The sequence below is a fragment of the Pantherophis guttatus genome, chromosome 1, assembly GCF_059756535.1.
Source record: "Pantherophis guttatus breed Tessera chromosome 1, ASM5975653v1, whole genome shotgun sequence".
Taxonomy (NCBI): domain Eukaryota; kingdom Metazoa; phylum Chordata; class Lepidosauria; order Squamata; family Colubridae; genus Pantherophis; species Pantherophis guttatus.
The window spans coordinates 208,528,300-208,549,566 of record NC_142063.1 but is presented as its reverse complement, the minus strand read 5'-3'; the positions used below and the strand labels follow the sequence as shown (position 1 = coordinate 208,549,566).

General features: G+C 40.5%; 1 protein-coding gene and 1 long non-coding RNA gene across 3 annotated transcripts in view; one reads left to right on the top strand and one right to left on the bottom strand.

Moving 5' to 3' along the window:
* Window positions 1-251: 251 nt before the first annotated feature.
* The window catches only part of LOC148116751 (uncharacterized), a 26,821-nt gene continuing 5,805 nt past the window's right edge, over window positions 252-21,267 (top strand). The window contains exons 1-2 of one of the 2 annotated variants that reach the window (XR_015731298.1): window positions 19,531-19,839; window positions 20,671-20,738. This is a non-coding gene — a long non-coding RNA (uncharacterized LOC148116751). Of the gene's footprint in view, window positions 5,389-19,530; window positions 19,840-20,670; window positions 20,739-21,267 lie in introns of those variants that run through there. The other variant, XR_015731299.1, reaches the window with a different exon arrangement.
* On the bottom strand, window positions 12,746-19,807 carry RDH14 (retinol dehydrogenase 14). Its single transcript, XM_034432159.3, has 2 exons — window positions 19,333-19,807; window positions 12,746-15,411 (listed from the first exon to the last, which is right to left on the bottom strand). The coding sequence occupies exons 1-2, from the start codon at window positions 19,708-19,710 to the stop codon at window positions 14,794-14,796; spliced, it is 996 nt and encodes a 331-aa protein (XP_034288050.1). The 5' UTR covers window positions 19,711-19,807; the 3' UTR covers window positions 12,746-14,793.

Sequence of the window (21,267 nt, the reverse complement as noted above, 5' to 3'; positions counted from 1 at the left end):
TAATGTCATGTATAAACAAGAAGAAACCGGGAACATTGACATTCATTTCAGTAGCAAGTGAGTGAAAACAATTTTCACTTCAAAGATACAGAATGAGATGGATTTATTCCTCCATTATCTTAACCTCTCAAGAACACTGTTTAAATAGCAGCTATACTGATTTTGAAAACTTTTTCTTAACCAAGTATAAACATCATCTCAGAAAGAAATAATTTTTTACAGCAGAGGTATCAAACTCGATTTAATTGAGGGTTGCATCAGGGTTATGTTTGACTTTGGGGGGCCATGGGGGGAGGCGTGGCCAGAGTGGGCATGGCCAGAGTGGGCGTAGCCAGCTTGACATCACTCATGTCAGGGGCACCTGTGGTGGCCCTAGTGCTCTATCAGTGGCCCTCCTGAGCTCTGTTTTTGCTGGCAGAGGGTGGCAGGAGGCCATCCCAGCCAAAAACGGAAATTGGGAGCTCGTTTTCACTAGCAGAGGCACCTCAGGCTAGTCCTTCACTGTTTCCAGGGCGGCCCCATGAGCCAGATCTAAACACCCCACGGGCCTCATTTGGCCCGCAGGCCTTGAGTTTGACACCCCGGCTTTACAATATTTGAAAGCCTGATACTCATTCCTATGAATTATAATGTTGAAGAACGGGTGCTTCCTTCTCTTCCTCCTGTATAATCAAGGAATAGCTGTTCACCTTTTGACAACATCAGTCTTAAGAGTAGAATTAAATCCAATATTTTTTAACTTTGGGAATATCCCATCTAGGCATGGTAAAATGTATTACCATGTAGCGATGGTCTGGATTTTTGTAAACCAGATGGATAAGCACCAGGACTCTTCTCACAGTCAATGGTCCATGCCTTCCATCCTTCAGCTGACTGGCATAAATTGGGCCTCTCCCATAAACCTAGGAATAGTGCATTAAGGCCACCAGCAATATCCAAGCATTCTAGACCAGTGGTCCCCAACCTTTTTTGATTGGCAGCCTATTGGGGGCGGGGGGGAGGAGAAGAGAACTAGGCCACATGAATGGTGGGCTGGCACACATGTGCACAGATTTGCAGTTCAACTTGTGCAAATTGAGCTGCGCGTACATCAGTGGTGGGTTGCCCCTGGTTCGGACCGGTTCGCAAGAACCGACCGCCCCGGATGTCATTATCAGTGATCTGCGCATGCGATCCCATTGCGAACTGGTAGTAAAGGTAAGTAGAACCCACCCGTGGCGTACATGCTCATGCAGCCGGATTCCAAATAGGCTACAGCACGGTAGGAAGTTGCAGCCGGGGATTGGGGACCCCTGTTCTGGGCTGTATGGCTGGATTTATTTACAGTTAAAAGGGAAACAGTACTTTAACACTAGAGCAACATAAAATAATTTCAGGCTGCCACTGCAGTGGGCTGAGATAGGAGGAAATTGGGTCATAAGGACACACCTCTTCAAAATGATTGCTGGTTGGGAAATTCTGGGACTCGAAATCCATACATCTTTAAACTGCTAAGGTTGAGAAACACTGCTCTAGTATGACTGGATGTCAACATAATATATGCTAGGTTTATATTTGAAGGTAGCAGTTTTTTTAGGATGGAGTAGCAATACAATCCACTGGCATTTCAGAGTTCAGAGTTTTAACCACTTTTATCACAGCACTGAGAGGTTGGTCAATATTGCAGGGATAATGTACATCTTATGAAATGCTATATGAGAGAACGGGTGCAAATGTTTCTTGAATCTGTTCACCATATTCTGCTATCTTTAGAGATCAAATGTGTGTTGTACATTAATTCATGCAGGTCGGCAGAAGGCCCTAGTATGGTTAGACTAAAGTAAAGCTCCTGCGTCGAAGAGTATCTGGGGTAGATACGAGTTGAAATCTCTCTCTCTTTTTTTTTCTTTATCACATTTTCAGAGAGTATGTTCTGTAGCCAGGGTGACATGGAAAATGTGGTGATGAGAGAACGGCCAGGTTATCATGTCCCTCACTATGTATGCATGTGGATGGAGGGAAGAGGTTGATCAGAAGCAACTTTGCCCAGGGCTACCATACATGATGATGGCCCATTCTTGTTCTGGAATAGGAAGGAAGGAAGGAGCAGACAAGAGAAAGGAATTAAATCCCTCCTGCCACCAGCATTTTCCTCCAAATTGCTTTCAAAAGCTGCCTTCCATCTGGCTAAGCTGTGTGCAGAGCAAACCTTTATCAACCCCACTCAAAAAAATAAACAAGAAAATAGTTTCAGTGGAAATCCCAAAGTGAGAGGAACACAGCATTTTCTCTTTCCGTTTAATTCCACTTTTTTTGATTCCACCATTTTATAAGCTTCTGATCAAATTCTGCTTGGGATCTGCCCCTGCTGGCTCATTGCACCCTGAGCGCTGCCATGTTTGCTGGCTAGCGCTGTTCCAAAATTGTGACTTTGCTTATTAATGATTGTTCTTGCTCTTTTTTTTTTTCCTTATTAGTATTATTTCTGGGTAATGTGCCAATGGCTTCTGCCAGTACTACAAAAATAGCAAGGAGTCTGACTCGTTGGAATGAGCTGGCTTCCTACACAATGAGTCTAGCCAGATGGTGTATTGCTCTAATGGGGCACATTTGTAATACTTCAGGCACTGAATTAATAATAGTTAGTTTAGCCCATTGGGAATAGAAACCTAATAGAGTGTCTCCTCGGCATATCTGGCCCCCATCATCGTGATTGCTTTGTGCCTGTGAGGTTTTCCTTGAGGCTTAAGGGTGATCGTTCGAGAATTCGGGGGTTTAACTATGTAATACATTCAAAGGGATGGAGAAATAACAGGTAAGGGTTGAAGTATGCATTTTATGCATGCACAAATGAACGAACTGAGAAGTGTGACTAGTAAGAGGCTTTTTCATGTCTATATCCTCTAAGGATATTTCATTTTATTTCAGGCTTAGAGGGGTGTTTCTCTGCTCATGTACAGGGCTAACATGTGTATGGGAATTGGAGGATGCTCATGAGCCCATACTCACATGTTCGGGTCTCTAAAGAAATCCACGCATGTTCTGGATAATGCAAAGGATTGCAAATGACTTTCTTTGATGGAGTTTAAAATCCAATCAGGAACTCTGATTCAGCTGAGTTCCTGAGTTGTAGAAATCTTTACCTTCTGTTGATAACCGGTTTTACTTAACATCCATAGTGTTCATTTTACTATTCCAGTGACTGTTTCTTTTCTGTACATTTTTTCATCTGAGCCTGATACACTCTTTAGTTCTAAAGAAGCCATTCTTAACCACTATGCATTGAGCAGAATGCATTGCTGAAGGGCTTCGCACTCAACCAAATACACAAATTCTGGAATTTAAAATCCTGTCGTTTTCAAGCAGTGTGAAAACATCTCAGAAAAGCAAAGACAATGAAGGTACGGCTTTCTAAGTTGTCTTAAAGACTCACCAAGGGAACATGTTGGGGCACCAGCAATCTGTCAGCTCATTTAGAAGGAAAAATAGAATAGGCAACAGAGGCAACAATGAAAAGACTAGAGGTTTTGATCAGGACAGCTCAAAAGGTAGTGGGAAAAAAAAATGATGGAAGTAAATACTGGGTTTTAAAAGGAAATTATTTTGTCCTTGAGAAATTTTAAAAATAGCATGATATATATATTCTTTCCTTCCATATAGTGAAGACAACACAAATGGGATTTGCCAGCAGCATTGAAATCTGAGAGATGATAGCTGCGGTCTGAAGATCCATGGTCTTGTCTTCTTCTAAGAACATAGAAGTTGGGGCTTGAATTGTAATGCCATATCCATCATCTTGCAGATTGTGACACCTCCCCTCTGTGGATACCCCTGGGATTTCCAAATCTTCCCTTCGTCCCCTTTGTAAAGGACTTATACTGGGATTTTAATATTATTTCCCTGTATCGTTCATGAAAACTTTTACAGATCTAAAGTGTAAATTTTTTTTACAATTAAGATTTATCTACTATACGGGAAGTTTCAATGTTTGATACCTGCCCATCATACACATTTCTGTACATACGGTACTTTATTTAGTACTAAGTACTATATACATTAAGTTTCAGTTTCTTGTATTGGCTTCATTCCATTTCCCTATCAATTTGTTTTAAAGTTCTGTAAACTTTAAAACAAAGCATTACATTTTCTGAATGCACTTTTCCCATAATATACATATTTTTTCTATGTAATTACCACTCACTTCATGTATTTTTGCAAGCTGTTTAGATATTCTCCTGGGTTTTACAGCATACTTTTCCAAATCCATCCAAAATATTTTGAGTGAGAACACGCATTTAAACAATGTAGTTTGAAGAAAAATATAAACATATTAAGGCCTGTTTAAAATTTTAAAGACCTCAAATTAATGACAAAAGCAGTCCCAGTCACTGTGAGGAATATACTTAAAAGGTAGATTTGTTTTTCCGCCCCAGTTGTTCATTATCACTATTATTTACCATTACACTGAATCTTTTAGATTTTAAACTGGCAAATACTTTCATTATTTGTATATAAATTGCAGATATTTATAGATAAACTGCATGGTAAAAAATTGTGTGTGTAAAATAAATGACAAAAAATTCTGCCACAAATAATCTGCCATCTTGAGTTGTTTATTCATAGCAACTTTCATGCTATTATCTTAAAAATTAACAAAGGTTCCATTACACATGCAACATACATATACTCAAAACGCACACTTTGATAATAAAATTAATTTTAACGAGTTATACAGCACCCAGAAAACTACTAGCTTGGATTTGACGCATAGCAATGGGTAGTAGGAAAATCAAATTTCTTTAAGCCTAAATTTTTACTGTCAAGAAAAGAGAAGGCGAATCGGGAGAAATGCAAAAGAAAGAAAAAAAAAAACAGGAAAAAAAAAGCAAAACTGAGCAACCCAATGTTGTTTTTACATAAGTAACTTTAAAGAGCCAAAAATATATTAAATGCGTAATGAGTGAAAGCTTGAGAAAGTAAACACAATCCTTTCTCAGAAACCAAAGCAAATCGTAAGACCAAAGATCAGTAAATTAGAAACAACACTGCAATACATCGATAAAAAGCAGAGCCATCCATTAAGCACATGGGCAAATAAGTAGCAATGCCCCACTGCAAACTTTAAAAGAAACAATATGCTTTCCATAAAGCAGTCAGTTTGCTCACTCGTTCCAGGCCGGGAACATGCAGCCTGTTCCCGTTTGCTGAAAGGTCTCAACTCGGGATGGCAGAGTTGGGTTTGACATTAATTGGTTCAATAAAAGCCAAGGCTTCACACTCCTGGATTCAGAAGAAACTCTGATGCAAAGCAAGAAGGAAACAATCTTTGCCAAGAAGCTCAACGATTCCTCAACAGCGGGCATTCCAGTGCCCCCAAAGTAATCGGCTTTTAAACAAGATGTCTAAGCAGTAAGTCTCAATGATGCTACTTTTTGAAAGGATGGGAGGTAGACGGAAAGGTTTGGATGTGATCTCCTCCAATTTGATGCCAATCCATTGTTGGTTAGTTAGCATTTATGCCCAACAAGTGGCTAATATGGGATGGTGGAAACTGTAGCCGTCATCTGGAGTTTATCAGACAGAGAAGACTGGTTCACAAAATTCTTTTGGAGGAGTCTACTGTAGTGCATGCCGTGTGCCTGAGATAAGTCTGTTCCGTGTTATTTAATGCTAAATACTTTTTTAAAAAAATCACTGATTAATTTTTAATCAACATCCCTAATTCTAAGTACTCTTGCGCTTAGAATCTCAACCAGCTGGAAAAATAATAGAATCCTCCATCGTTCTAGTGTCAGAGAAATTTTGAGTAACAAGGAGAGAGCAATTTACAAGGACCACGTTAGAGCTTACATTAGAACTGCAGCAGCAACCCATTTATATATATCTGAACATACTTTTCATTAGAAGCTTGATTGGGACTATCAGTCTGACAGCTGATGGGTACAAAATTCTATTTTTAGCCCGGGATATTATCCCAGATCTTCAAGACTAGTCTTAAGGGCACCAGATACAGACACTGTCTCAAAAAATCAGAATGTGGTACTTAGGACTTTTTCTGGAGAGATTCAATTCAAATCTTTGTCTACCTATGAAACTCTCTGAGTGGCTTGGACCAGTCTTGAGATCTCATAAGCATGTAGATGGCCACTGTGGCAAATGCCTTTGATTTTATCCAGCCTTTGGTCTGCATCACACTGGCTATGTTTTGCTTAAAGTTGATATTTTAAAATATATTATTCTGAAATGAAATAAGACAATTTGCTGAACGTAGAAAAATAATCGCAGCGCTCGCCTTCTGTGGAATGACCACTTACAGAGCAAACTTTGCTTCTTTTTCTGGGTTCTGCTTAGGATATTTGAACACTGTTTAATATTCAGAGAAGTTCTTAGATCTTTGGCCAGTCACAGCAGACCTGAAGGTGCTGGTGGTTGCTGTGAGACTGGGTGGAATAAAGCCATTTTCCTCTATAGCAAACAACAGCTCCATTCTCAAAAATAATACCCTGCTGTCTAGATTGCCTAAGCTGTTTTGCCAGGTGACGAATACATATAAGACCGGCTTGGAAAAAAACCAACATGAAAAGCAAAGAATGGCAAAGAAGCTGATTTGCATTTATTTGAAATACTTTTGGAATTTAATTTTTTCCATCACCTTAAGTAGAAAAGAATTAAGGTAGCTCAACTGGAAATCAACTCATTTCCTGACACCCTGTTTTTAAATCTAATTTTTAGAAGGAAATCTTGCTGCTTCAACAAGTATCCCCATAGTACATAGCTTGATGAATGAAAGATACATAACATACAGGAACAACTAAGCATTCTTGCTCTCTTTCTTTTTTTTTCCATCAAATGTTCAGAACTGCTTCAAATTGCACCAGCAGGATATCATCAAAACATGAGGGCCTTCAGGTGTAAGCGGCATTTTTAAAAAAAGGTTTTATTTTTGTCTGGCTGCCAATTATAATATCTCTTCTCACTCTGTTACATCTCACTCTTTTAAGCTGCCAAAACTATTCTCTGCAAAAAGTATTGCCTCTTTAGGGTATGAGGTTTCGTATTTGAAAAGAGCCAGTCACCTTTTGAGAAGCACAAAGAATATATTCCCTATTATAAATCTCAAAACAGAAGTAAGGGTTTTTCCGCAACACCCCTCCCCCGTAATTCTGAAATAATCCAATTAAGGTGTATTTAGGTCTGAGGTAAAATCAGGGGTGAAATGCTCCCGGTTCGGACTGGATCGCCTGATCCGGTAGCGATGGAGGCGGGTGGTTCAGAGAACCGGTAGCAAAAATCCCTTCCCCCCTCATGCCCAGCTGAGCCGCACAATCATCAGATGCTTTTAAAAAAAAAATTTCTAAAAGCATTTTTTTACAACCTCTTCGCCGAAGAGATTGTAGAAAAAATGGTTTTAAAAGTAAAAAAAAAAAACTGGTCATGCCCACCCAGTAACATTACCTCCCCCCACCAAGCCACGCCCACAGAACCAGTAGTAACAAATTTTAGATTTCACCACTGGGTAAAATATAATCCTTTTGTAGTTCTAGAACAGGGCTGTCAAACTCGCGGCCTGCGGGCCAGGTGCATCATGTGCTGGCCATGCCCATGCCTGGTTTAGCGATGGGGGGAAAAAAGTCCTGCTACATCATGTGTCGCTGCCGTGGCAACGTGACTTTAACACCCCTGTTCTAGAATGTCTACACAAATCTCCTCAGAATGCCAGATGTGGCAAGATGAACAGCACAGTCTGTATCTTCAGAAATAAATCCCAGAATTCAATGGGACTTACTCATTGGTGGTATACTCTGTCTATCCAGAAATAAATACAAATACTTTGAACAACACTCACTTCACATGTCTGTGGCATAGGATAAGAATACCAAATGTAAAAGTATTACCTTTAGGAAAAATAAATCAAAAGCATAGATACAAGTAGCCCTTTACTTACAACAGTTCACTTAGTGACCGTTTAAAATTACGGCACTGAAAAAAGTGACTTATGACTGTTTTTCACACTTACAACTGTTGCAGCATCCCCATGATCAAAATTCAGATGCTTGGGAACTGACTCACATTTATGACCGTTGTAGTGTCCCAGGGTCATGTGATCCTCTTTTGCAACCTTCTGACAAGCAAAGTCAATGGGAAAACCAGATTCACTTAACAACCATGTTACTAATTTAACAACTGCAATGATTCGTTTAACAAGTGTGGCAAGAAAGGTCGTAAAATGGAGCAAAATTCACTTAACAAATGTTTCACTTAGCAATAAAAATTATGGGCTCAATTGTGGTCGTACGTCGAGGACTATCTGTATATGATAGGTAATAGTAAATAAATTAAAGTGGTATATGTAATTAGTCCATTTGATCACAGTCTGAGTTAGCAGTGAATTGCTAAACCAACAAAGGCAAATTCAGATTCCATCCACAGAAATATGATTTCTCAACCATGGAAAGTAATGATTCTGTATATCTTGCATTACTTAGTCCCACCCCAAGAGTTACATTCTGGCGTCAGAGTTGATAAAACAAATCAAAGAAACTATTTTGGGTACAGAGAAAGGAACCAACATGATTAGAGAATTGGAAAGAAGGAGGGAATTGGATTAATCTTAAGAAATAAGAATTGATCCAGGATATCCAGACTCAGGACCAGGATATCTGCCTCTGCTTCTGCCTATCTAATGAGATCAGAAAGCAAGAGCTTGCTGAGACTGTTTTTTGAGGAAATTCCATCTACAAAGACTTGGAGCTGAGATTTCTCAGTAATAGTCCTGTCAGGGAATTGCTTCCCTCCAGATATCTGATCATGCCCCCCAAAGGACCAGAAAGACTAGTCTTTTAAGGAAGGCATTTGGGGTGCGTGGAGATTTAGGGATAAACAAATCATAACGTATCAGGTCATTATTTCATTTCTTTTTTTTTAATTTAAACTTCTGACTTCCTGCCACAGCCTTGACTGTGGCTGACCACTCTCCACCAGTCAGTGATAGGACCAGTGTAGTCAGGCTTCAGAGGGCTAGGGTGGGACTGGTCTATCTGATACCCAGCAGCCAAATGAGGGGTCAATCCAGTGGTGAAATCCACATTTTTTTACTACTGGTTCTGTGGGCGTGGCTTGGTGGGCATGGTGTGGCTTGGTGGTCGTGGCAGGGGAAGGATACTGCAAAATCCCCATTCCCTCCCCACTCCTGGGGGAAGGATGTTGCAAAATCCCCATTCCCTCCCCACTCCTGGGGGAAGGATGTTGCAAAATCTCCATTCCCACCCCACTCTGGGGCCAGCCAGAGGTGGCATTTGCCGGTTCTCCGAACTGCTCAAAATTTCCGCTACCGGTTCTCCAGAATCTGTCAGAACCTGCTGGATTTCACCCCGGGTCAATCTACCTAGCTTCTGGAGGGCTAAGATGGGACCAGTCTACTGAACCTCCAGGTGATGGTATGACAGGACTGAAGCAATAGCCAGTTTGCCAAATTTCAATCCCACAGAAGTCATCAGATTTTTGATGCACAGGTAGTCCTTGACTTACCACTACAATTGAGCCCAGAATTTATGTTGCTGAGTAAGAAATTTGTTAAGTGAGATTTGCCTCATTTTACAACTTTTCTTGCCACCTTTCTTAAGTGAATCATTGTTTTTATTAAATTAGTAATGAAGTTAAGTGAGTCTGGCTTCCATATTGACTTTGCTTGTCAGTAGAGCACTTCCCTTCATAGATGTGTGGACTGCCTAGAGGCTATAGGAACTTAGCAACACAGATATCCAAGTGTGTGGCTATGGCCAATTTGTGTTTGTGTACATACATAAAATAGCATTTTTATGTAACCTAAGAGAGGAAGCATTTCCTGTGTCATTGTAGTGGTTGGGACACAATACAGAAAGCACTTCCGAATAGAAGACAATGGAATCAGTGGTGGGTTCCTCCTGGTTCGGCTGAGCCGGTAGCGATCACGATATGACGTCACCGAACCGGTTCTCTTTGTTCGGGAGCTGGGCCCTCCCGCCTCCCCACCCTCCCCCCACTTTATTATTACCGTTTATTTGGCCCCACCCCAAATCTATTCACTGCCTCCCGAGTCCCAGCTGATCGGCTAGAAGGAAAAAAACTGTTTAAACTCTTGCCGCGGGGCTTCAAAGGGCCGCCCTACAGATGATCAGTGTTAAAAGGCAGTGTGGTGGTAGACCACTGCGCTCCAAAAACAAATGGGTAGACCGGTGCACTCCAAAAACTAATGGGTAGACCGGTGCCTCCAAAAACAAATGGGTAGACCGGTGCCTCCAAAAACAAATGGGTAGACCGGTGCCTCCAAAAACAAATGGATAGACCGGTACAGCTCTGCAAGCAGTTAAAAGCCTGGTAGACCAGTACCTCTGCTAAATCCTAAAGAATTGTCACATGACCATTGAACCATGCCCACAAAATAAGCCACGCCCACAGAACCAGTAGTAAAAAATTTTAGAACCCATCCCTGAATAGAACTAATTACTAGATAAGTGGGGGACTCTCATTCACTGGAGGTGGTGACATGGAAACTAGTTAGCCACTTATCAGGATGCAATTCAAGCTTCTGATTTCATGTTTAAAGCCCTTCATGATGTAGATCTTGACTACCGTATATCTCCAATTGTTTATACAATCAAGAAGGCTGAGTGTGTTTGGGATCCCCATCAATTAAACAGGTTTATTGTACAGGACCACAAAGCAGTCCTATTCTGTTGCAGCACCTGCCCTCTGGAATGATATTCCCCTAAGAGATTTGTGCAGCTCCCACCCTTATGACATTCATGAATCCAATAAACACCTGACTAGTCTCACAGGTCATGTGGTAGGGTGGTTGCGAAGCTCTCTTTAATTATATTTGGTTTATAATTGGTTGAATTGTTTGCCCAGACAGCCAGGCTCTTTTTTTTAACGCATCACCAAATTCATCAAGGAATCAGACCCCACTGAAATTGTATAAGCAAATAAATAAATCTTTTAATTTTGCCTTGAGCAGGAAATGCACTGAAAGGCTTACGAAGCCCCTTCCAGTTCTAAAGTTCTACAAAAGTAAGCTGTTATCTCTGATTAATATGGGAAAACATACAATTGAAACCCTTTCTCAGCGCAATGGATTGAAATTTGGAGGCAAGTTAGTAGGCTGGAAAGGATAAAACGGTATCCCTTTTCACTGTAATTGGGGGAAGGGTTTTTGAAGGATGTGCTTTCAAGGTGTTTTTTCAGTTAGAAGAGAGATCAAATGTTCTAGGTGGGGTTAACTTTCTGACAGCAATTAATGAAAAAGGAGCAAAGAGGAAGTAGTCAGGTTATGACATGACTTGGCAGACAAAAAAGTGGCTACAGGAAGATTTTCCCAAGGAAGAAGTTTTTTATGTTTCTTGTTGAAGGGTCTGTAAATGCTTATCACTTGATGGGGTATCATGCAAGATTTAGCCTAAAGGAGAAAAAGTCAAGGAAGGCACCATGACAAAGAGGGATGGGAAACAGAAGCATTTAGAGGTTCTTAGGAAGATTCCACCCCCATCCCCAAATCCTTTTTCTGGCTTCAGATACTACTAATCTCTTGGGATTAAAAAAAAGTCTGGTACAGCATCTGACAGTTGAGTTGTTCCTGTCAGAAAGTGAAAATGCAATACAATGCGTTAAGCAATAGCCTTCATACTTTTGTATATTTATACAAAGTCAGCTTATTGCCCCCACAAACTGGGTCCTCCTTTTGGCTCTAATGAGAGGAAACTCCTAACCCCATACCAGCCATATTTTTCCTCCCCCTGACCCTCCACACTGGGAGTTTTTTTTTTTAAAAAAAACTTTTATCTTGTTACAACTCTTTGGCACAAAAGGACACAACCAACTTCCCTATTCTTCCCATCATCCCACCTACGTTTTTGAGGTTCAGGATGATGCTTCTGCCTCATCCCTATGCTATAGCTGAAACATCAAAGAGCTTTCTTAGTTCTTCCAAATTGAACTAATTCCAAGTTTTTCTTCTTAGCTTGATATAAAAGATAACCAATATAGGTTGTTCTGGAACAAACTTGAAGATGATGCATTTATCTCCAGTTGTCCTGGCAAGTTTGCATCCATAGCCATTTTGGGATTTGACCGTGGAAGACCAGACATGGGTTGGTTTCTTTTTTCTTGTTACGCTATCAAACTTCCACTTTGTTGATAGGGACAGCAGGGAATCCTGTTATTTGGTGTGGATGCATGCTTGCATCCAATCTAACATCTTTCACTGGTACACACCTCCACAGCCAGGTTTTGTTTGGAAGAACTCAACACATTTCCCTACCCCCTAAATCTACATGAGGGATCTGAAAGAAACATAGGCAGAGGCCAAACCAGAGAGCTCTGTGCCTCTTAAGACAGGTGTGTCAAACTCCCTGCTCTAAGATGTCTTTCCTTGGGTTTCTACTGAGTCATCTTTTGGTCCAAGGACCATTATCAATTCCCTCCCCCCCCCCCACAACCCACATCTGTAAATGTCTGTATGAACTCTGCAGCATACACACAGCTTTATCTTTGTTCAGAGATTTTTTTCCCCCTCCAACTAGATATTCCAAAAATCCTGATAATTTTTTTAATTTTAAAAATTACTCAGCTGTCTTTTTATTATAACATTTGTATTTTGTATGAAATATCCCCAAATTCATCCTTTCTCGTAAGGTATTTTTACTGTAGGGTTCGGTCCCTGTCTCTCAGACACAAGGCTGCTGACTGGAAATGGTAGAAAGTTTCTCATTTAAATGAGGAAACAGAATGCTGTCGTGTTGATATACTTTATTTCAGATAGAACTGTATTTACGAAATGTACATTGTATGAATTAAAGCAAAAATGAACTATGTGAAATATTAACCGCTCTGCATGGCAGAGATTAACTGATGCAAATCAATACTAGTTTAATTGTATTTTGGATAATGTGCTCATACAGTTGTGTATATATTTTGTATGTGCAAATGTGTGTGTGTATTTCAACTTTGCTCCTCTAAATCAATTTATTCATACAGAAAGCAAATCATCACTTCAAAGACTGCAGAAGACAGGTTGCATACTGTGATAAAGCCCTAGGAATCACTCGTACCCAGCACCTTTCCTTTTGAGACTTAAATCTTTGGAATGCATTCAGTTTCATTGCAGTAAAGCTTAATAGCCAGGAGATATGCCAATTCCAACCACAGTCCATCGCCACTTCCTCCAATTATGTTTAACGTCCCTCTTTTACAGTTATGCATTAGGCGGCATTCTTTGTGATTTATGAACAGTAGTTTCTGCAGAATTATCTATGCAGCTGATAATTAAATGCATTTAGATTAAATTCTACTTTCATGTGAAAGCCCCATTCATATTTTACTATTGTATATTATTCAAAGTTATCCCGAAGATACTAGACCCAACTGATAAATATCCTATTTTTTTAAGGAAATAAAAAAAATTAAGAGAAAACTAAGGGAATGAAAAGATAAAAGGAAAGGAAAATGATTTCCACAGACTATAGTAAAAGTTACTTATATAGCCTAATCACTTGTCAAGAGAAAGTAATTGGCCATTTTATGGCTCACTGATTCTGGATAAACATTCTAATCTTAGAAAGTATAGGCAGAAAGACTGGATGAATTTGAACTCGGAATATTTCTAAGAAACTTCAAGCTTAGCTTAACCCAACTTCAAGAGTATACCCAATGGGTTCTGCCCAAACTGTTTCTGGATTCCGGCATTTGTAGATAAGGAGAGAATGGCATCCACAATATGAGCTGAATGCTTGAGAAACTGTACTTCTGAAATAATACAGGTAGACCAAACAGGTTATATTCCCAAAGAGGAAAAAGATGGGGCCACCCAGGATTTATAACAAATGCACTAAAATACATCCTCAGCAAAAAAAAAAAAAAAAAAAGGAAGACCGCAGTAATATCTTTCAGACGCAGAAACAGCCTTCAAACAATTTTGAATGGCCTTTCTTATTGGAGAGTGAATCCAGGAGAAGAATTTAAAATTTTATGGAGAGCACATATCGGTGGCAAACAGCAAAGATCACAACAAAGGAAACCGTCCCCACAAGTGTTTCAATAAGCAAAGGCCCCAGAGGTGTCCATTTTCCACTCTCATTACTTGTAATGGCTTTAGAAGTTTTAGAGGACAGGAATCGGTGAGACAAACAAATGCTTCAGAATAAGATCTTGTGAGACAAACACAAGTGGAAATGCTATGCAAATACAGATGCTACGTAGATGATTAACCACAGTGCAACCATAGAGCACTAGAAGGCTTTCATGGCAGAGCAGAAAGGCCGGCATGGGGTATCACAAGCCAGATTTTCTCTTTAGAGTTTTTGACTAGGCTTCCTACTTAAAAGCAGAAATGTAGGCCACGCTGAATGAGACATAGAAAATAGGTCTCTTAGTTGTTGTTGTTTTTTCTTTAATAGAACATTGCTGCAACACATTTCAAATATAGCACCATGCACAGCTGATTCAGGTACCAAGCACTGAACTCTGAGCACACAATTTGAAAATAGCCATTCTTCCTTTTATTTTTTCTTCCATTTTCACAGAAGAGATATATATATATATATATCTTGAAATATATTAACATTTTTCTTATACTCTAACTCTTTTCATTAAATATTACGTTTTCTTTCTATGGAAATTTTTGTTTTTTGTAAAAAAGGGGGAAAGAATCAAGAATCGACACAAGACTGCTCTGAATCCCAAAATAAGTGTCTCAAAAACCAAGGGGATAAAGTGCGAGGAAAATAACGGAAGTCTCAAAAATAGCTTTGACCATTGTTTCAATAAAGTGCTTCTTCTAGGTTATTTTAATAACCCCACCATCACTTCACTGATATCCCACAATTTTCTTGCAACCAAGTCATCTGTGGCCTTGGGCAACAACTGCTCCTCCTTGCAGTCTCCAAAATATTTCCCGGATACACCCTCTACTTCAGGAGAAGTGGACAGATAAACAATGGTCTGGGCTCCTTCTGATGGAGACTTGAAGAATGCCCAAGATACCAAATTGAAAAGGGGCTTGGCTAATAAAGGAATATGTATATACCTTCCTAGATTTGTTCTGACAATACCAGGATGTAATACATTCACAGTGACACCTGTGTTTTGTATACGTCGGGCTAACTCCCTGGTAAGCAATATGTTGGCCAGTTTACTTCGACTATAGGCAAAGCTTTTGTTATAACTTAGTTCACTGTTTAAGTCATCAAAGTTGATTTCTCCATATTTGTAAAGCTTGGAGGATACCACTACAATCCTGCTGGGAGCAGAACTTTTTAGAAGACCAAGGAGGAGATTTGTGAGCAAAAAGTGACCTAAGTGATTGACGCCAAACTGCATCTCAAAACCATCCTCTGTCTTCATATAAGGACACTGGAATATCCCAGCATTGTTGATCAGGACATCCAACCTTGGTTCTTCCTACATGAGAAAGAGAGAGAAAGAGATTAAAATCTTATCTTCTAAATAAAAAATGGTGAAAGATTAAGTTCTTATTCCATGTTCACAAAGCATCTTTGATCTCCTTTCCCCCCTCACCCCAAATTTTCTACTTGCACAATTTTGAAAGACTGTCAGACAAAGTTCCTGAGAGGGGGGAAAATATGTCTAAAGAAAGTCAAGCACAAAAGGAACACAGCCAATCCTTACAGCTTCCTTCATGATTACCTGATTCTTATGTGCTTTTTTTTTTTTTTAAAGACACACATTTATTAGAATTACAATGCATCTTTTCTTCAGCAATTCACATGGGGATCTCTTCCTTATTCCCACAGCAACAATCTTGTGAGATTGTCTGGGTGAGAAACAGCAACAGTCTCAAAGTTTCCATAGATGAAAGACTATTTGGAACCTGTGCTTCTCATGCTGGCTGTAAGGAATGGGTGCCCATCCAGTTGTTACAATTCCCAAAAACCCTAGCCATCAAAGCCATGATGAGGTACACTTATGAGGCTCACAAGTTTGTGACTGCCCAGCATTCCTCCCTATTAGTTGTGCCAGTTAGGGTCAGGAAGAATTACAGTGCAGCAGCCACAGGAAGTGGGCACAAGTTCTCCATTTTTGCAACAGGATAAAATCTATTATTAGCTGAACTTCTATAGAACAAGCAAAGGCAAACCCAACCTTGCTCATGTATATATTTACTAAATATTTTTGTAATTCTCTTCATATGCTCTGGAGATCAAAACATTCCTACATCTTTGTCTGACGCAGTCTTCTATTTGATTAAGGTAATTTAAAAATAAAACACCCTCCTGCTTTCTAAGATATAAACATAATTTTACATCTTACAATTTGTATACAAAAGAAGCCGAGAAGCCTGAAGGACCAGCATATCTACCTCATCTACCCAGTTTTAAATCAACAGACGATTTTGCCTGTCTTGATTTTATAATATCAAAGCGGTGCTTGAGGTTATGAGGCATTCAATTGTTCAAGATTGTCTTCTGAGCTAGTCTGCATTTCAGGCCTCTCATCCTATCCTCATCACTTAAAACACTCTGCAGTGCTAATATTCATGCTAGAAAGGCTGTTTATTGCTTCTTCAGCAATGTCTGGGAAAAAACAGTCTCTTGATGTTGCATGTTCCCAGTGGAAAATCACAACTAATTTTAGCCTACCAATTTGCATACACACAATGCAATGTATGTGTTTATGTCCTTTTCCACATCTGCTGGATATTAATTCCCATAAGCTGAAATGGTTTCTCTGGAGATACTAGTGGAAGGATCTGGGACCCCTGTCTACATCTGCAAAGCATACACTGTCTCTGAGCATTCCACACACATATGCTTCTTTACTGCAGCTCACAGGTGAGAGGATGATAAACAAAGCTCAACTGCACTGATGAAGAGGCTGGATAAAACTTGGATCTTTAAAATCCAGTGGTGAAATGTAAAATTTGTTACTACCGGTTCTGTGGGCGTGGCTTGGTGGGGGGGGGGTAATGTGACTGGGTGGGCATGGCCAACTTTTTTTTTTTAACTTTTAAAAGCATTTTTTCTGCAACCTGTTGTAGAAAAAATGCTTTTAAAAGGCTCTGACGATCCCAGCTGAGCCACGTGATCATCAGAGGCTTTTTTTTTTAACTTTTAAAAGCATTTTTTCGGCCGAAGAAAAAATGCTTTTAAAAGTAAAAAAAAAAGCCTCTGATGATCGCGCGGTTCAGCTGGGCGGGGGTGGGGGGAAGGATTTTTGCTACCGGTTCTCTGAACCACCTGCCGCCATCACTACTGGATTGGGTGATCCGGTCCGATCCGGTCCGAACTGGGAGCATTTCACCCCTGTTAAAATCCAATACAAGGGAACCTCCTGATTTCACAATTTTTTTTATAGCACCTACCAGAATCCAATATTAAAAAGTAAACCAGTTGTGTTATTTCCTAGTACATTTTAACTATTGTGGATCTATTTTCAGCATCATCATGCTGCAAAAATATGAATGTAAAAAGTGGATCCTCTTAATGTTGCATGATTTTTAGTTGGAATAAATAAGCAATTAGTATATTACAGATAACTTCCCTCTACAAGCGATGAGTCATCTCAACCACAGAGTTGACTATTTAAAGTACCACCTGTAAGAGCTAGTTCACAAGCTATTAGGATGGCCAGTAGGGGTTTTCAAAACAACAGGTGCAGACAAGTCTTCGTTACATAGGAAGCAAAGGGGGGGGGGGGAAGCAGAACTAGTTTATATTTTGCCTATGTATAGACTTCTCATGTGAAAGTGCTCACTGGAATTATTGTTATTTAACATACTTCATAATAAATCTTACTAATCAGAATATGGAGACTTGTTCTTAGGGCTAACTGTTTCAACTAGAGGCTGCTACTATGGTAGAAGCCGGACATCATCTGGTGCAAAAATGTAGTTCTATGGCATGGACCCTCATAAATCTACAATTTTTCATACAGTCTTCAAGAAGACTCCATCATGCTGAATGCAATGTCTACAATGAACCATCACAAAACAGGATCTGAAATCCATATTTGTGATGGTTCATTATAGACATTGCAACAACCCAACAATGACATAAAACCACTTTGGAACTGTTTTTGTTATGACTCATTGTATACAGATGGATGTAATCTGTGATTTGACAGCTTTTAAGTTTAGCTCATATAAAATAAGGCAAAAAAACCTCTAGGTTCTATATTTTGTATTCACATGTTTGCACTACAGTTACATCATCACAATGTGGCCTAGGATTTAATGGTGAGGTCATGTAGATCAAATGGATTTGTGATTTGTGATCCATGCTGCCAAAAATGGTCACATCATGATTGTCAGGGTTCCCTGTATGCAGACAGATGTGTTCTATTATCTATTGTGGTTTCATATGGCTAACATGTTTTTGTGTCACAGCAATGTCAACAGTGTGAGATCAATATTGGCCCGTAGCTTGCAGCTATTTAATGGGATGGGGACTGAAAGATTCCATGTAAGAAAATCATGTGGATCTATGCCTCACGTACGTCTTTGTGCCATGCTGCCAGAACCTGCATATAATATTCATGAACAGTGATGGCCTGTTATGTGCCGCTGAACCTGTTCACGATTTTTATGAGGATTAGATGAAAAAAAATTGAACCACAATAAATGAGATTCAAGGATACAGACACCAAACGCCTCCCAAATCTTCCGATCTGTGACAAGATAATGCATGGAGCCGATACTGTCTTATGACTTTGCTATGCTCATAACTGAACCTATTGTAAAAATCATGTGAATGAAGAAGAGCCATTTTTCCAGATTCCTACTTTAGCCATGGGGGGGAAATGGGGATGTGGTGGGGGACCAAAAATAGTCGAGAGAGATAATTGTCAACATGCGTGCATAACTGTTAGATGATGCCCATGAAAAAGCGATGGGAAATCAAGAGGTTCTTTTTAGAACCCATGTTTTTTTTTCCTGTTAGTTGATTACCCTCAAATGGCCTGACCTATTTTTAGGGCACCCTAGGTTATTTACAGGCATAATCTGTAAATCAGGTGAATGCCATGTAAAGCCTCCTCGAAGGAGAGAAAGACATTATGTTTAGTTTCCAAGGGCTGCAATGCGGACCCTGACTAGCCATAACCTGCTGCAAAAGAAATGTTGCTGCCTCGGCCACGCACCAGATTGCTATTAGGCGAGGGTCCCTTTTATTTACCTTCCAGGATCAGGAGATGCTCCAGCGGAATCCTCCTGATTGTCCCACGCAGGAAGGATTCCAGGACCCTCTTTATGTTACGACCTCCCCTCCATCCGCGGGGTGGGCTCAATTTGTATTTCTTGGAGCAGGGAAGAGGGTCCCCCAATGGGTTAAATACACCATCCCCTCCACTCCCACCCGACCGTACCTGCAGCACCTGCTGGCAGAAGCTGCGCACGGAGCGGAGCGAAGCCAGGTCGAGCTCGTGCACCACCAGCTCCCCGCGGCACTCGCCCCCCCCGCGCGAGCAGAGGCCCACTTCGGCGCGGAGCTCGCGGGCGGCTTCTTCCGCGCGGCCGCAGTCCCGGCAGGCCATGATGACCCTCGCGCCTTGCCGTAGCAGCTCGGCCGCCGTGGCCCGCCCTAAGCCGCTGTTGGCCCCGGTGATGATGGCAGTCTTGCCTTCCATCGAGCCGCCGGCCGGCATCTTCAGCGCGACTTTTCTGGCCACGGAAGAGAAGCAGCGCGCGATGAAGAGCAGCCCGCCCCCGAGAGCGGCGGCCAGGAGGATCCCAGCCGCGGCCATCGCCTAGAGCCCCAGGCTGGACGGGATTGGGCACGGGATGGGCCGACCGAAGGATCACTCAGAGTTACGACCCAATGACATCGCGCGGCGGACAGGGGGGAGGGGGGCCCACGAACCTCCGGGAGTTGGGTAGGTTGGCCGGTTCGTCTCGCTTGGCATTCTGGGAAATATAGTTAGCGGGCGTGAAGCCAGGATTCTATTTTTACCTGTCGCTCACCCTGCTCCGTCCTGATTGGCTTTTTCCTTTTTTTTACGTTCGATCTTTGTCATTATTATGCAAATAAATGAGCCTAAATGATTGCCATTTTGCTTTAAAACAAGTTGCGCCGGTGCAAAAAAAAAGATATCCGTGATCTCCGTGCTTTCCACCGTGCCCTCAAAACCCTGATGTTCCAACAGGCGGGGCTAAACATGAACATGTGAATGTTTTTAAAATGTTATCTAATTTTAGGTTCTATTTAATTGGGCCAAACTATGTTATAATAATAATTTTAATTAGCAATTTTATGATGTTTGTGTATCTATATTTTTCTTGACTGTACACCGCCTTGAGTCCTATGGGAGAAAGGCGGTATAGAAATATAATAAATAAATAAATAAATAAAAAAGAAACCGGGTTTATTTGTCAGACTTATTATCAACAAAGCGGGAAAATAATTTGCTTAGCTAATTTGCTTTCATCAGTGTCTATAGTTACCAACGGTCCTTACATTTTGGAATTCCTTCACCTTCAAACTTCCTTCTGACCTGTTTAAATCTAATTTCCACTTGCTTGCATTTTTCTTCTGTACCACATGTAGAGGGTAACACTTTATGCATTGGATGAACTGGATTCTGTTCTACAGTTTAGGGTGTAATAAAATTACAGTATTTAAAATTGCCATCAGATTCTTCTTTTCTGTTTGCAGCATAAACATAGAAAGATTAAATTATTCACATCTAGTTTCCTGTTTGATTTAGGATCTCCAGTATACCTAAAGGAGAACAAATTCCAGATGTCTGCATTCAATTGTTTTAGGGTGAGGAAGGTCAGTTTAAGAAGATATACTTTTACTACTTGGGATATGTTTTGTTTAACAAATATTGTTGGAAATTCAACCAATGGCATGTATGCTTGTGTATGTATTACAGGAGTGTCAAACTGGCAGCCTGTGGGCCGAATGCATTACACACAGGCCATGCTCACCCCGGCTCTGCAAAGGCAAAAAAAGTCACGATACATCATGATATGTGACGTGATCTAGTTTGGCACCCATGATGTATTACAAAACACTTATGTTATCACATCCCCTGAAGTCTCCTTTAATAAACAAGTTGGGCAGAAATACTACTACTACTGAGCGATATCCATTGCTTTGAAAAGGTATGGCATCAGGAAAATTTCTGCCATTCGAATGATGACATTTTATCAGGTCTGATACCATTATACAAATTGCTGCAGATGATATAATTTATGTCACATGGAGGGTGTGAATAACATCATTTAGATGTTACCTTCTAATGAAGTTGTCAGATGGCGAGTCAGGATAGGAGCTGATACAGTCACACACAGGGACA